Source organism: Castanea sativa, chromosome 6 (assembly GCF_040712315.1).
Source record: "Castanea sativa cultivar Marrone di Chiusa Pesio chromosome 6, ASM4071231v1".
Classification (NCBI taxonomy): domain Eukaryota; kingdom Viridiplantae; phylum Streptophyta; class Magnoliopsida; order Fagales; family Fagaceae; genus Castanea; species Castanea sativa.
In genome coordinates this window covers 22,834,204-22,848,747 of record NC_134018.1, presented here as the reverse complement: position 1 = coordinate 22,848,747, position 14,544 = coordinate 22,834,204, and the positions used below count along the sequence as shown (strand labels likewise).

Here is a 14,544-nt window from a genome sequence, read left to right as displayed (position 1 = left end):
AAAAAAAAAAAAATTTATACAGCGGCTCATAAAATTGTATCCAGCTAGGAATTTCACCTCTACATAAAATCTCCGTCCACAACATGTAAACACACTGCTAATGCAGCCGCAGCATACCTATTAGCTCGTCAAAACATGACATTACGAACTTTCTACCGTTTGACATTCCTTATATCTACTTCAGTTAGTCTCGTAAACATGCAGTTATTAGCTGCACTTGTATTAACCCCAGAAAAAAAAATGGTGATACCATCAAAATATACATAAGGGAATATGAAACAGCTTTACATACGAAGGCATAAATCACCTAACAGAAAAGTATACTTACACCGTGTAGATTAGCTTCTTGCAATGAGTCAAAATTTCTATAGGTAGTTTTGGGGAAAAGCAAGAAACTGCCCTACTATCGTTGCTCATCAAAGAAGAAAAGGAACTGCACTGAAACAGTCGACAAAATTTGGTTTCTTTTTCATCTCTTGAAAATTGTTTCACACCTAAATCCCGTCGCAGCAGCAATCACTGCCATGGCAGAGCAATCAAAGCTTGTTAAAACATCAAATCAATCAAAAGGCTGCTTGGTCATTACTATCAACTCTATAAGAGAACATAGGCACAAAGTCTCAAATTTACAGTGAAAGGAAACATCCTTGCCAGGATCTACATGAACCAGTACACCTTCTCTAAAAAGAAATTTTGAATCAAGCCTGAGTTGAGTCTTTTTGGAGGCATTTGCTTTTGCAGTTACACTTTGGCTTATGGAGTGACAACTACATTCCATCGGCATGACACCACTATTTCCTGAATTTTCACAATGACAAGTTCTCATTTCTGGACATTCAACATTCCTCCTGTCTTTCAGTTTCCCACCAAATGAATCACTGAAATTTTCAGAAATGTAAACTTTTTTAAATGCTGAAAGAATATCCACAGATAATGATGCAACAACATCATGGACATCCTCTACCGTCCAATGGCTCCCATTTAATCCCCATACACGAATAAGGATATTCCGCATCAAACCGTGAAGGTTGTATAGGCATTCAGGGCAACATTGATACAAACAAACAATCCCCTTGCCAGAAATACTTCTGTCGCTCAGGGAGAAACTGTTATCCACTGCTTGCTTATCAGCATCGGGCTTACCATCACTGCATGAAGCACCAGTCCTTGTTGAGGGCAAACCATTAACCTGGTTGCAGACTTCCATGGAGCCCAATTCACCAGAGCTACTGAGACCATTCTCAGAAAGGACACTGGATTCTATGAATGCAAATCCATTAGAATGTATTGAGGATCTAGAGTTATCATCCACCAATGCATGGCTTTCAGTATTTTCCATTCTATAAGGTCCAGATTTCATCCCATTCTGCCTATATAAAATTTTACCAACCAACTGATTAGCATCAGCAGATTTGTGAAGAAGTTCATCCATGGTTGAATGACCCAAGTGGCCAATTTTCTGTGGAGAACCTTTTTCGGAAATTTCAACCATTTTCTCAGAGCAAGGATAACTTAAACCACCATTTCCTTTGTTCAAGTCAACACATTCAATTTTTTCAGCAGCAATTCCTTGAGGACTTTCCTCCAGCACTTCTGGTTCATCACAACTATTGCCACAAGCATTTGACCTGCATTCCTCACTTTGAACTTGATTATCCACACATGTAATGTGCTTATCTACAGATTCCATACTAGTTAGCATAGGGTCTTGCACTTCTGTTGGAGCATCCATCTCCAGACTGAAAATGGAAGGAATGGTTATTAGATAACATCAAAACAATTAAAAAAATGAAAATAATTATTGAAGCTTGTTAATGGAAATACCAATAGTACCTCTGCAGTGAGTACGCCCAGCTAATAACCATATCTTCCAGATAAGCTACTTGCGACAAAATACGAACGAATTGATATCTGTCTTTTCCAGCTTGAACCTTTTCATTGATCTGTCCAACTAGGAGCTCAAGAACCTTGCGCACCTCATAGGAGACTTCCCTAAGTGATGTGTAGGAACCTCTATATGCCAATAAACCAACAGCAATAAGGCCTCTAACTAGTCCAGATTTTTCTTTGCTTTTAATAGTACTGGCACCACAAGCAACAGCTACCTTTTCCAAGGAGTCATTAGGACGAATTATACAAGAATTGAAAGGCCAGCCCTTCCAAGGTCCATTTATGTCAGCAGAGGGACCTTCTTTCAGTTTTGATGTGACCCAACAAAGTTCAGCAAAATGAGGATATCGCAGAATTTGATAGCCAAATGTTGAAATTGCTAACAGCAAGCTTGATTTCCCCTTCACAATTCTATTGCTGGGTGGTTGTGGAACTTTTATAGAAGACTCATCAGGAAATTGTGAGTTACCCTCATGTACATTACCTAATCCATTATCTGAAATATGATTTATTTTGTCTGTATAGCCTTTAATGGAATCACAAGTTGTATACTCCTTGCATGAACTGGCATGTAAGTGAGATTTTTTATGAATGAGCTGAACAAGCTGTCTAACTATATCCTTTGATAACTCTTCTGCAGAAAAATTGATCACTTTATCATCATGGCTGAAATTGCCATCAATCTGCACAGAGAATCGAGGGACAGTGTGCTCTGAAGGAGTTGACTGACTGCAATTTGATAAGTGACTCTTAAAAAACTGCCTTATTTTATGTGGAAGTACTGTATATGAAATTTCTGAAGTAGCCTGTGGGAAAATTAAAATCATTATGAGAATATGCTATTATATAGAAAGAAAAATTGACTGCATTATCAAGCATATAAGTACTGCACCATCACTAATGAACTTAAAATGCAAAAGAACTGAGCAAATGCCAACATTCATACATTCATAATCACTGTAACGTTAACATACATGTTACTTTAAAGACAGCTATAAATTTATAGCAAAACACAGGAAGACATATAAAAAATTATCAATCAACATTTTGCCTTGGCCATTGAGTTTTTTTTGGATAAGTTTATTATGAATAACCATTGAGCTACAGTGGAATTTTTCCTTGAGTATTGTTTCATTTTTATCACAGTAATTTTTTTTTTTTTTTTTTTTTTTTTTATGATGAGGAACCCCCCTCAAGGTATGGGCCAGCAGGACCGCCGTCACCACCCCTGAGAGGCAAACCCCGGATGCCTACACATCCCCACTGAGCAGGCATCAGGTAAATTGTGAAATACCTCAGCTCAGAGTTGAACTAGAGAATTCTGGGTTTACAGTTAGTCCAGGCACTCTTCCTTACTGCTGTGGCACCCCGGGTGGGGACTTATGCTTATCACTGTAAAGCTATAATATATATTACTTAAAAGACATCTAAGATTTATAAAAGAAACAAAAAACCAACCACACCCCCCACAGGAGAGGGAAAAATGAAATTTTCATTTTCAGATAAGCATTGGCTCCTCTCAAAAGATGGCTTAAATCAACAAATAACAAACATTAAGTTACCCAATGCTAGATACTGAAACATGTCTTATTAAAAAAATAAAAATAAAAAAAAGTACCAAATCATGTTTTGAGATTTTAATTGTGATCATCCATTATTGTGAAAATCTGGACACAAAGATAGAAATCGACAATTTTATTTCGTACCAGAATCATCAAGGATGTAGACACGCATATAGATTCCACATGCTCAATAAATGAGCTCCAGGCATGTGAAGCACTTTGGACAGCACAAAGGCGGTCATCCATCTTTGCTGATTTGATTTCCTGTGTGCCAAACTCATTCTCCTTCTGAATAGCTTGACCATGTGTGAAATCAGGAAACTGATGGTGTTTTGAACTGGAATCACTCTCCTCAATAACTTGATTTTTCTCCACAGCCCACAAATCAATTCTTGGCATAAATACAACACATGACCCCACACTAGCACATTTCACTGCCAAGGACAGATAGTCATGAGGACATTTTTATATGAATTTAATTATAGCCATGAAAGTACTTAATTCATCAAGATTCAACTTATGTTATAATTTGAACATAAGTTGACTGAAAAACCTCATTCACATTATAATTATTGGAAATACCCTTATTTTTTTATAGGTAAATAATTATTGGAAATACCCTTATGGCAACCCCATTCACAAAATGGTTGCAAGACATTAGGGGGTACCTTAGTGATAGGAAGCCTATCTTTTAGGGAAAGTGGTGTGCAAGGAGATAAGGGAGCATGTCTTCAAGAGAGAATGAGGCGTAAGGAATCAGTGTGTGAGAACAAAATAGCACTCTTCTTTGTTGTGAGCGAAACCCAACCACTTTCTCTCTTAGAATTGAAATTCATTGTAAAAAATAATAATAATAAGGCAAAGGTATACTGAGTACTTCTGCCACATGTTGGTCTTGTGATAATGTTAATGAAGGCATGATCACAGTAAAGCAATACAGATGAGCACTGGTCAAATAGTTAGGAACTGATCTAGGGATTTCAACAAAGTTTCAAAAGTTTGTTTCTCAAAGTAAACTCCAAATAATGAACTTAAAACACTTGCAGCAATGCCAAACAATGATATTAGCCCATTTGTTGAGGCCCTGCAAATTACAGGTATAGAAACCTCCTCACAACATTTTTATAATTGATGATATTTATTATTAGCAATTTTTTTCAAAGCACAAGTTTGCCTGCTCATTTCTCCCTTCCATCCCCCATTTAGATCAAGCTAACGAAACTCAGGCTCACCCCATTGTAGAAAATGCTGCTTAAACACTCATTATTTGAAAGCATTGCTTTTCAATGAAACAAAATTCATATTAGTTTTTTTGATAAGTAAATAATTATTTTATTTAATTAGAGAAGAAAAACAAAGTCCATATTAGTTATTATAAGGATGGAAACTATCTATTAGGTATGAGCTTTCCAAGCTTCTTTAGGGCCCAAACATGCATCAGACACTCAAAGTCTTCAATGAGTGCTTAAGAAAGTGAAGAAAAGAGAGGAAAGTTGATTTACAACTATTCAAACCATCTTTTGGTTTGCATGGAAGTTTCAATAGGAAAGTGATTTAAAGAAAATAAAACTTGATTTACGAAATTAAGTAAGACATAAAATAAAATACTTAAATCCTAATTAGCTAAAATGAAGCCTTAGATTATAACGTCAACCATCAATGCCTTATTGATGTGGAAAAATATCATAATATCATTTTGGACAGAACAAGGAAAGAGATAAAAATCTATAGCACTACAGAAAGTATCAGGAGAGAACAACAAAATCAAGCTTTACCAGTGAAGAACATTTTTTTGCTCCCTAAAAGCTGCATGAAAGCAGAAATCTAACTGATGGTAGATTTAACTACTAAGCTACAGCTACACTTTATTGTACAAACTTTATGTAAGATATTCAGGATGAAATTCTCATATAGAATTGCAAAAAATAAGGAAGAAGAATAGAAAAAACCCTAGGTTTTGCCAACTAAAGTAGTCTGAACCCTAGGCTTTAGCACTTAAGATTGCTTGGAAATTGGAATCAACACAAGCCTTTGGCATGATACCAACAAAGTTTGTATTCGTCAGTCATAAAACCGTCCATATTCATCAATCATATATAGACTACGAGGACTAAACCTTAACTTAATTGACTTGGGCCAAACTCCAAAGCCCAATCATTGAATGACGAAACTAACCATTGCTCTAGGAAATTAGGTAAAATACCAATTACCTAATTTAGCGAATAAGACCTAGAATAAAATGCAATGGTCCAATAGTGACTTCTAAAATTAAATAAAACTAGATTAAAATAAAATTGTCCCTCTCCCTACCACCAAAAAACAATTAACAGAAGTAATTTTACACACAAAAGCTTCCGTTACATAGGATATCATCAGCACCAGAAGCACCTCATGCAAACGCATTTGACCATTAACCCCTAGCATCCCCATATCAAGAATAGGCACAGGAATTAAGTGGTCTAGTTATATAGAAAAATACATGCCCACTCAAATAGCATGGTAGAAGAATATGTGGTACACAACTAATATGTTGGCAAGCCATTATAATGTCACTAGAGTCTAGATAGGCAGTCAGTTGTGAAACTCATGTTTGCTTATAGTTCGAACAATCTACAGCATAAAAGAAGCTAATAACAAGATAAAGAGAGGGACACATACTTAATAATTGTGTTATCCCCTGCACCACATCTCCATGTCCTTCTTGTGAAACTGTAGCCAAATCAATCTTTTGAATCTCAAAATTCCCAACAAAGCAGTGGAGAAGGCAAGAAGCAAGATGCCTCTGTCCAGATCTGGGACTTCCAGCAATCAATAATCGGAATCCTGATTTTTTTGCTGATGAAATTGATATATTTTGTAACAAACTTGAGCGAGTGCCACCATGATATTTTATTGAAGGTTCAAACTGTACAAAGTTATCAACAGTGTCATCATTGGACACATCAGAACCAGAAAAGTCAGCATCTCCAACTAAAATGCCTGAATATGAAAGTTTTCTCTCTAGTTCCTTTGCAACATCTGCTTCTTTGATAAAATCATCAAGATGGGACCACCAACAATCAGTAGGCATTTGCTTCTTATCTAAAGCGGAAACCATTACACTTTCAATCATTGCAGCAGCTTTAGAAATAGGAGTTGGTAGCCCTAGGCGTTCATCACGATAAAGGGAAACTAGCAGAGTGCATAACGATTGCAGAAGACAAGGAACAAGATGTCTGGGAAGGGGAGCAGATACTATATCATTAGCAGCAATTCCTGCTTCCCTACGAGAGCATGGAGGTGGAGAAAACAATAGAGCCTCTAACCAATCCCTCTCCTCTACTGCAAAGGCAGGAAGAGGAAGGCGCTTATGACCAGGAACTTTCTCCCCAGCTGCAGATAAAATTTGCTGCAAAGGGAAATTCCTCTTCAAAGCAGTAATGGCTGCTTGAGTACAAAGAGCCTGCAGATCAGCACCAGCAAAGCCTGCAGTATTTTTTGCAATCCAATGAAGCAAGGATCCAGTAACTGGTTTCGGCCACCTTTGAGTGTGTAGCGACAAAATGGCAGCTCTGTCCTCAACTGACGGCAGTGGAAAATAAATCTCCCGATCAAATCTCCCAGGTCGCCTTAATGCTGGATCAACAGCATCTGGACGATTTGTTGCACCTATTACTATGACTGAACCTCGAGACTTTAAACCATCTAATAAAGCAAGCAATGTTGACACAACTGAACTATGAGTCTGATCCTGCTGCCTTGTGCGGGAGGGTGCCAACCCATCTATCTCATCAAAGAATATTATAGAAGGTTGACATCTTTCAGCAACCTGAAACAAGAGTCTCAGCTGGCGCTCAGCATCACCAACATATTTTCCTAAGCAATCAGCACCTTTGCGAGCAAAATATGCTATCCGTTTATCACCACGAGCACATGCACCTATCAGTGCCCGAACCACCAGAGTTTTACCTGTTCCTGGATACCCATGCAAAAGAACACCTCTAGGAGGTGTAATGCCAAGATTATTAAAGAACTCAGGATATAACAAAGGTAATATGACAACTTCCTTCATGCATCGTATGACATCTTGAAGCCCAGCAACCGAATCCCAACCCTGAAACAATTTTCCACTCTCTGATTCTGAGCCTCCAATGTACACAGGTGCAATTCTTAATAAGTCTCGGTGAAGCCTCTTGCTCTCACGTTTCAAAAATTCTTCATCCTCACCACAATTTTCCAACCATTTCTCTTCTGCTTCAATATCCTTTCGCCCAGCATCATTCGAAAGCTTCCTCATTTCCAACTTCATTTTCTTAGCCTTCAATTTCTTTATCCGGGTCAGATATTGATTACCTTGAGGTTGAAAAAAACGCCGATGATCTGTGCAGGCAATAAGAAATTTGCGATGATCAAAGATGCAACCTTTAGCTCGTGCACAAGGCTGCAAAACATAGATAGCATATAAATTCTTATAAATGTTGGTAGAACAGTAGATGGTTGCCTTATCCACAAAATAAAAGAACAGAAAATCATTCCAAGGACAACAAAAAACCAACCAAGTGGTACGTTTTTGGACACCGATCAACCCGGCATCCAATAGTTGCTCCTCGCCTCCCGCAGCGGGTGCATTTTAAAGCCCTTCCTCTGCAAAGGGCAGCCCTTACATTCTTTAAACATCCCAAACCAGCAAAATAAACCTTCAAACACAAATCACAATGTATGAAGATTTACTGTAACATGATAGTAGATGAACTACAAATAAGTGAATAATAAATGATATTAACTTCTAGTACCACATCTATTAAGCCAATAAATTTCAGAGAATAAAGAGACAGAAAGGAGAAGTAGGCACCTAAATACATATAAGTAGTTGACAATAAATGAAAAAAGATTGTTGCTTACACCTAACTACCGTGTAGCAATATATGACATGGTATATAATCTTAACCCATAATAATCTGATAAGCACAGCAAGTCAAGGAAACAAAAATTGTCATGACAACAAAGGAAAAAGAACTAAATAACTCAAGACTGGAGCTATTGCAGACTAACCATTATCTTCATCAGTATCAATTAAGAGCATACCACTGTAAAAATAATGCAAACCAAAGAACTAATACAGAGGAATGAGACTACAGACTCATACAAATCCAGATTCTATAGACAATAGGAAACCGCAAACTAATCTGTCTAGGTGGAAAAGTATATTAGACTTAAACCTAAATTAATATACTCTATTCACGAAACTCCTGTAGATCCATTGTGATGATCACACTTCTCTTGATGGTCCCTCCTTTGACTTCCTAGATGTTTCCAGGATCAGAATGGTCTAAAGCTGAGGAGATTGTGCCCCTCTGTTGTATGCACATAAAACATGACACTATAGTATATTCCTTACCAAACTATGACTGTACTGGCACCTATAAATAAAAAACTATAACTGTACTGGTGAATATACTAGCATAGAACAACAATTTTTTTCCTTTTCCTTTCTTTTCTTTTAGTGAATACTGGTTTAGAATTTCCTCCGCCACACAATCACAATAAGAGCACCTGTCAGGCCCAACTTGCTGAAATTTGCATTGGGAAGAATATTAAGTAGTTTTTCAACCTTAACTGGAAGAGAGAAATTTTCTCCACAAATAGTCAAGAGTCAGATTTCAACGCATTCATCAAAGCTACTAGGTTTTTTAATTACATTAATCAGTGCTCATTCCTATGTCCAAACAAAATAAATATACAGCCCTATCTTATATATATAATCTGTTAATGTGCATAAAGGAGGCCAATGGCTCACCCCAGGGTCCTAGAGTAACATTTCCTAACTTAACCACTACTATCTTAAACTTAAGAATTCGTTTGTCCCTTTTCCATGATAGATAAATAAGAAGACACTAGGACAGCAGAACCAGTAGCCCTGCCTATTGCCAGTTGGGTTCACATGATAGATCAATTAATTAAAACTGTACTTACCATTTTGCCTCTTTTGAGTATTTTATGCAACCAAGACTGGAGGCAGGCAAGCAGAAAAGTCAGTAGCATCTTTGACTTATTTATCTATTGTTAAATGATAAATTATTCTATAGCATGCATACAGACTTTTTTTCCAATCCAAGCAACCTACGTGATCAAGTCTTCACGTAGTTACTTCTCTCACGCACTTTTCCACGATTCGCCTGCGGTAAAGCAGCTCTCTAATATCCTTATTTCTCATGAGGTTTCAACTATGCTAGGAGGGGCTAGAAGGTAGGAGGCTGGGGGTCTAGGTCACAGTACGAGAACCTATTATCCTACCTCTTATTACTGGTTATTACTGGGGTTCTATACCCCTTTTCTCAACATGCTCTTCTTTAAAACATATTTCAAAATGTTTCAAAAAAGCCTTAAAACAGACCTCATCAATATTGCCCAGAACCATGGGACTTACCTCAAAGTAAGTTATAAAATAAATAGACTTCATATTATGACTATGTAAACATTCACTAGAGGAAATTCAATGTGGACTAAGAAATCCACCTGTGAGCCTTAACAAACATATTTCATGGTATTGCAGAAGCTACAGCAAAAGTTTGCTGGCGATGTGTTTGGAGAATAATCACATACAGGTTGTTTCCAAACCTCAAAGGGACTCCGCAGCAGAAGCTGAAGCTCCAACTTCCCCCATGTGTTGAATAAGCTAGTTTCTTTCTACTGATGATAAATAAAAAGTGTAACTAAAAGACAGTTTTGAAGTTTTTTTCCTTAGATTTTCAGGCAAGCAAGTTTCTTTGAGATAGCTAGGTGTGCATCAGAAGCATATAGCTGGGACTTAAGCTGTAAGATTGCCGAAGAACCATCTGCTGAACTGCTGCTCCGACACCTATCTGAAGTGGATAGGTGTCGGAGCAGGCAGGGAATAGTTCAAATGTTCAATGCTTTTATTTATAAATTCCAACGCCCATACATCACTGAACCCAACTAATGACATTCCTACATTCATTTTCACCTCCCAAACTACCAAACATAACAGCCCCAAAGCATCCTTTGAAAGCAGGCGTTTTTAAGTTTAAAGGACCAAGCCCCAATAAGGTTCTCTAGCCCATAATCTTAACAGGGACCCCTATACATGTTTTATCCTTATTCTGATCACTTTGTACACCCTAACTACCAAATTATGCCTAAGAGAGGATTAAGAGTTAAGACCTCTACCCTATAATTCTTTTGATGCATTGGCTTTGCATGATGATGTTCAACATCTTTAATTATATATTACTTTTAGCTTATCTTGGCCAAATTTAGTTTTTACCACTGTATTTAGTGGATCGGGAATTTTTTATAAATGCTTGGATATATGTACAATCAAGTTGTACACAATCATTTACTCGTGGAGATTTTGTATTAATATTTTAATGCTGTTCCTCTTGCAGCACGTTCCATACCACTGTAAACACATTTGTCAGGACATAACATGTAAGGGATCTGTAGAAACACATATATAATGTAAAAATGGGCCTCAAAGAACTTCAGCAGGGGAACCACTACAACAATTTCTTGTTAACATGTAAGGGACTCCAACTTTAGAATGATAGCAAGTCTCACATCCCACAATATTTAAACAATCTATATCATCCATGTAGACAGGATTTTCTTTAAATTGGAAAGAGGGAAAAAAAAACATAAATATAAAAAATGAGCAAGTGAACAGCATAGAACAACAACAATAACAGTCAGCATTTACATATTCCTAATGCTAAATATACATTAAAAGAGACTACATATTGATAGTTTTATGATGCAAGGAAACCAGGAAATAATTATGAGTCAAGAACCATACCTCTGGACTCCATACAGCACAGTGTTGATGAACCCATATTCCAGCAATACCATAGCGATCATTTATAGGACCCAAGAGACGGCCAAGCCAGCCAGGTTCATCACCAAAACCATCCCATAAGTCATAGTTAGGCTCCTCTGATGCTGAAGAGCCACTGTATGCCTCATTTTCACTCTCACCTGTATCTTGAATTAACCTTTTTGGAGGTTTACCATCAGTCCCTCCCCCACACAAACCACATCGTCTACCCTCTTTGACACGTGGCTTGCCAAGCGTATCACTTAAATTACATTTGGACTTATCTACCTTCTTAGCATTTTGATCTTCCGAAGGTATGTCATTAACCTTAGCCAAATCAGATTCGTTCCCATCAAGAGATCCTCCATTATCCACTTGGTTTGCCGATATTCCAACAACTTCTATGTCATCACTTTGACCTTCTCCTTCCTTTGCCAATATTCCAACAACTTCTACATCATGGCTTTGACATTCTCCTTCCTTCCCGCACACTAATTGTTCTACTTGATTATCACTAAGTTCCATGCCTACCACATTGTCATTGCCAACACACCCCTCTTCCAACCTCAAATCAACCGATGTTCCTCTCTCCTCTTCCACAACTAACTCCGTGGCATTACCATCCACCACAATATCTATATCATCTCCACCACCCATTCCACTTTCCAAAACCGACCTACCCTCATCATCACCCATGTCACCAATGACCTCCACTTCTTCCCCATCACCCTTCTCCTTCATCCCATTCAACTCATTCTCTTCCTCTCCTTCCCTCAAATCATTTTCCGCTTTAACCCTCCCTGGTCTCTTAGACTTCACTACCGTAGATTTCCCACCTCCCAATTCCTCTTTCTTCTCATCCAATCCACCCCCCACCACCTCCTCATCCTCCATAATCTCAACAAAAAGTTTCCTCTTCCCACTCGGTGAACCCCTCTCCTCCTTAACCCCAAAACCTACATTCCTCCCCCTTGATCTCAACCTCGATTTCCAACTCCCGGGGGTCTCCAAACCCCCAAGATCCGCACTCCCCCGCGACTGCACGGGCGAAGAGTCACTCTTAACAATCTTCTCACCAATAAACATCACACTATTCCCAATTTTCCGCCTCTTCTTCACCGGAGGGGGCGAAACATCCAGCAAAATCGGGGCACGCCGCACCCGCGAGCTTCTCCGTAGCTCCCCCATCCCATCTCCTCCACCGTCCCCCTCATTCGGTTCGACATGATTCCGATTATACTCCTCCTCACATATGGCATCGAGCCTCTTGTGCTTCGTCCGAAGCCGAGGCCCCGACTGCCGATTCGTAGTGATCCTTCGATTCCACGACGACAATCGCATCACAATAATCCACAAATATACAAAACAAACGTGTATATATATATATATATGTATAGCTATGTATATACGTCAATATGAGCTTATATTTATATTTGCTTTTACATATAAACAGAAAATTTGATCTTCTTTGTCAAATTATAGTGAGTGACTCACCGAATGATTACTGAGTCGGATCGGTCCGAGATGGAAATGATGAGGTGAGGGAAAACGAGAGACAAGCAAAAAAAAACCCTAGGAAATCAATTACCAATGATTTTTTTTTTTTTTTTTTTGATTCTGAGTCTGGAAAAGTTTTGGGGCTTTGGGTTTGGGTTGTGGTTGTATTGTTAAAGAGGGAAAAAAAGGCTTTGACAAGAAGAGTTTGTGTGTCTCCTCTCAGAAATGAAGAAATCTTTCTCTCTCTTGCTGTTGCTTTTGCTTTTGCTTTTGCTTATGCTTAATACTAATAGGAAGGAAGACTACTAGGGCGTGAGCAGAGAGAGAGAGAGAGAGGGTGTAGTGGAATTTTTTTTTTTTTTTAACAATGATGTTTTTCTTTTTCTTTTTTAATCTTTTCACTCACGCGCGTGTATATCACTTGTTTTTATTATTTTTGATCATTTAGGTGGGAGGGGCCTGTAAGATTGAGAGTTTTGTGATTAAGGTGGGGGCTCTTGTCAAGGCTTTAGAGTTTTTAGTGAAAAACTAATTATGATTTTATTGTGGGATTTGTAGTAGCCTAGTAGGGTTTGTGTTTTTCAGTGATTTCTCGAGTGTGAAATGCACGCGCTTTTGAAGGGGGTGGGGAAGAGGTGAATATTTGTGGGATTTTGCCTAATTTCATTTTTTTTTTTCTTTTCATTTTTTTTTTCCCTACCAAATGTTGCCGCCAAATAGGCAAGTTTTCCATTCCATAAGGTGGGAGTGAAATGGGGTGTTGGCAACTTGGCAAATGGCATTGTGTAGGGTTTTCACTTTCAAAGGACAACGGCTCCTTGGTGCCCAAAAAACCCATTTGCTAAGGTGCTCTCTTCGGGGCTACTTGCTTGGGGTTAGGTTAGAGGGTTTTTATTTTTCCAACCAATGGAATTTCTTTGGTTAAAACTCAAATTACATGAGGAGTTTTTTTTTATAAAAAAAAAATATTTACAATATGCTACTAATCTCACAAGTCAAACCATTTCCTCCCTAAACTCCAAGTACTTTGTGTATGGAGAGCTGTCAATTAAGTTACAAAACTCTTAAAGGAAGGGCAAATTATAGTATTGATACAATAATCATAACTCATAAATTTATTAAATATAAAATTATCAACTTTGATATATTATCATATTCTTAAACATTAATAAACGTCCAGTTCAGTTACAAAATTGGTTGTAACCTTAGGTTACAATCTTGTAGCCTTAAGTTGGAGGTGAACTTTGACAAATCCACCATTGGATTAATTTTGACAAAGTTTAATTATTGATTTTTAATTTAATATACTCTTAAATCACAATTTAAACACCCATTTAAACTATTTAATTAAGACATAGTCTAAATATGAAACCAATTCATTTCCAAATTAAGGGGTTGTCCTAGTCTAAGACTATGGTGTCCGAATCTTACGTGGAAACTAGTAATTTCGACAAATGGAATATACCATAACATGATCTCATCCAAAATTTGAAAAGCATGCTTTTGGTCAAAGTATATTGGACCAAGGCAACTTAAATGGACGTAGAATTTACAGTAGCATGGATATGGCATATGTTGGACAACTATTTGCAACTCAAACAAAACATGTGCAACAGAAGACAAATAAGATTTACTTTTATGATGCTAGAACACATGCACTTTTGAATATTCATATTAAGGTTTAAAGAATCATACCTTTTGTGCATCAACTTTGAAAAACCTTACTAAGAACACTTGAAACTTTTAAGCAAAACTAAAATCTCAGCAACTTGATATTGGAATCTC

The 14,544-nt window shown here is 37.6% G+C and overlaps 1 protein-coding gene across 1 annotated transcript; it reads right to left on the bottom strand.

The window, feature by feature from the left end:
* Window positions 1-264: 264 nt before the first annotated feature.
* LOC142639259 (uncharacterized) lies at window positions 265-13,037 on the bottom strand. Its single transcript, XM_075813419.1, has 6 exons — window positions 11,245-13,037; window positions 7,988-8,128; window positions 6,111-7,872; window positions 3,597-3,886; window positions 1,834-2,696; window positions 265-1,739 (listed from the first exon to the last, which is right to left on the bottom strand). Exons 1-6 carry the CDS (start codon window positions 12,601-12,603, stop codon window positions 560-562), a joined length of 5,595 nt encoding a protein of 1,864 aa, XP_075669534.1. The 5' UTR covers window positions 12,604-13,037; the 3' UTR covers window positions 265-559.
* Between the last annotated feature and the right edge of the window lie 1,507 nt (window positions 13,038-14,544).

What these genes read in the sequence shown, in the direction of transcription:
- LOC142639259 (XM_075813419.1), bottom strand. Translation starts at nt 12,603, where the DNA reads ATGCGATTGTCGTCGTGGAATCGAAGGATCACTACGAATCGGCAGTCG. An exon ending in GGGGATAACACAATTATTAA is followed by an intron (nt 3,887 to 6,110) that starts GTATGTGTCCCT and finishes TGTCCTTGGCAG; the next exon opens with TGAAATGTGCTAGTGTGGGG. An exon ending in TGGGCGTACTCACTGCAGAG is followed by an intron (nt 1,740 to 1,833) that starts GTACTATTGGTA and finishes TTCCATTTTCAG; the next exon opens with TCTGGAGATGGATGCTCCAA.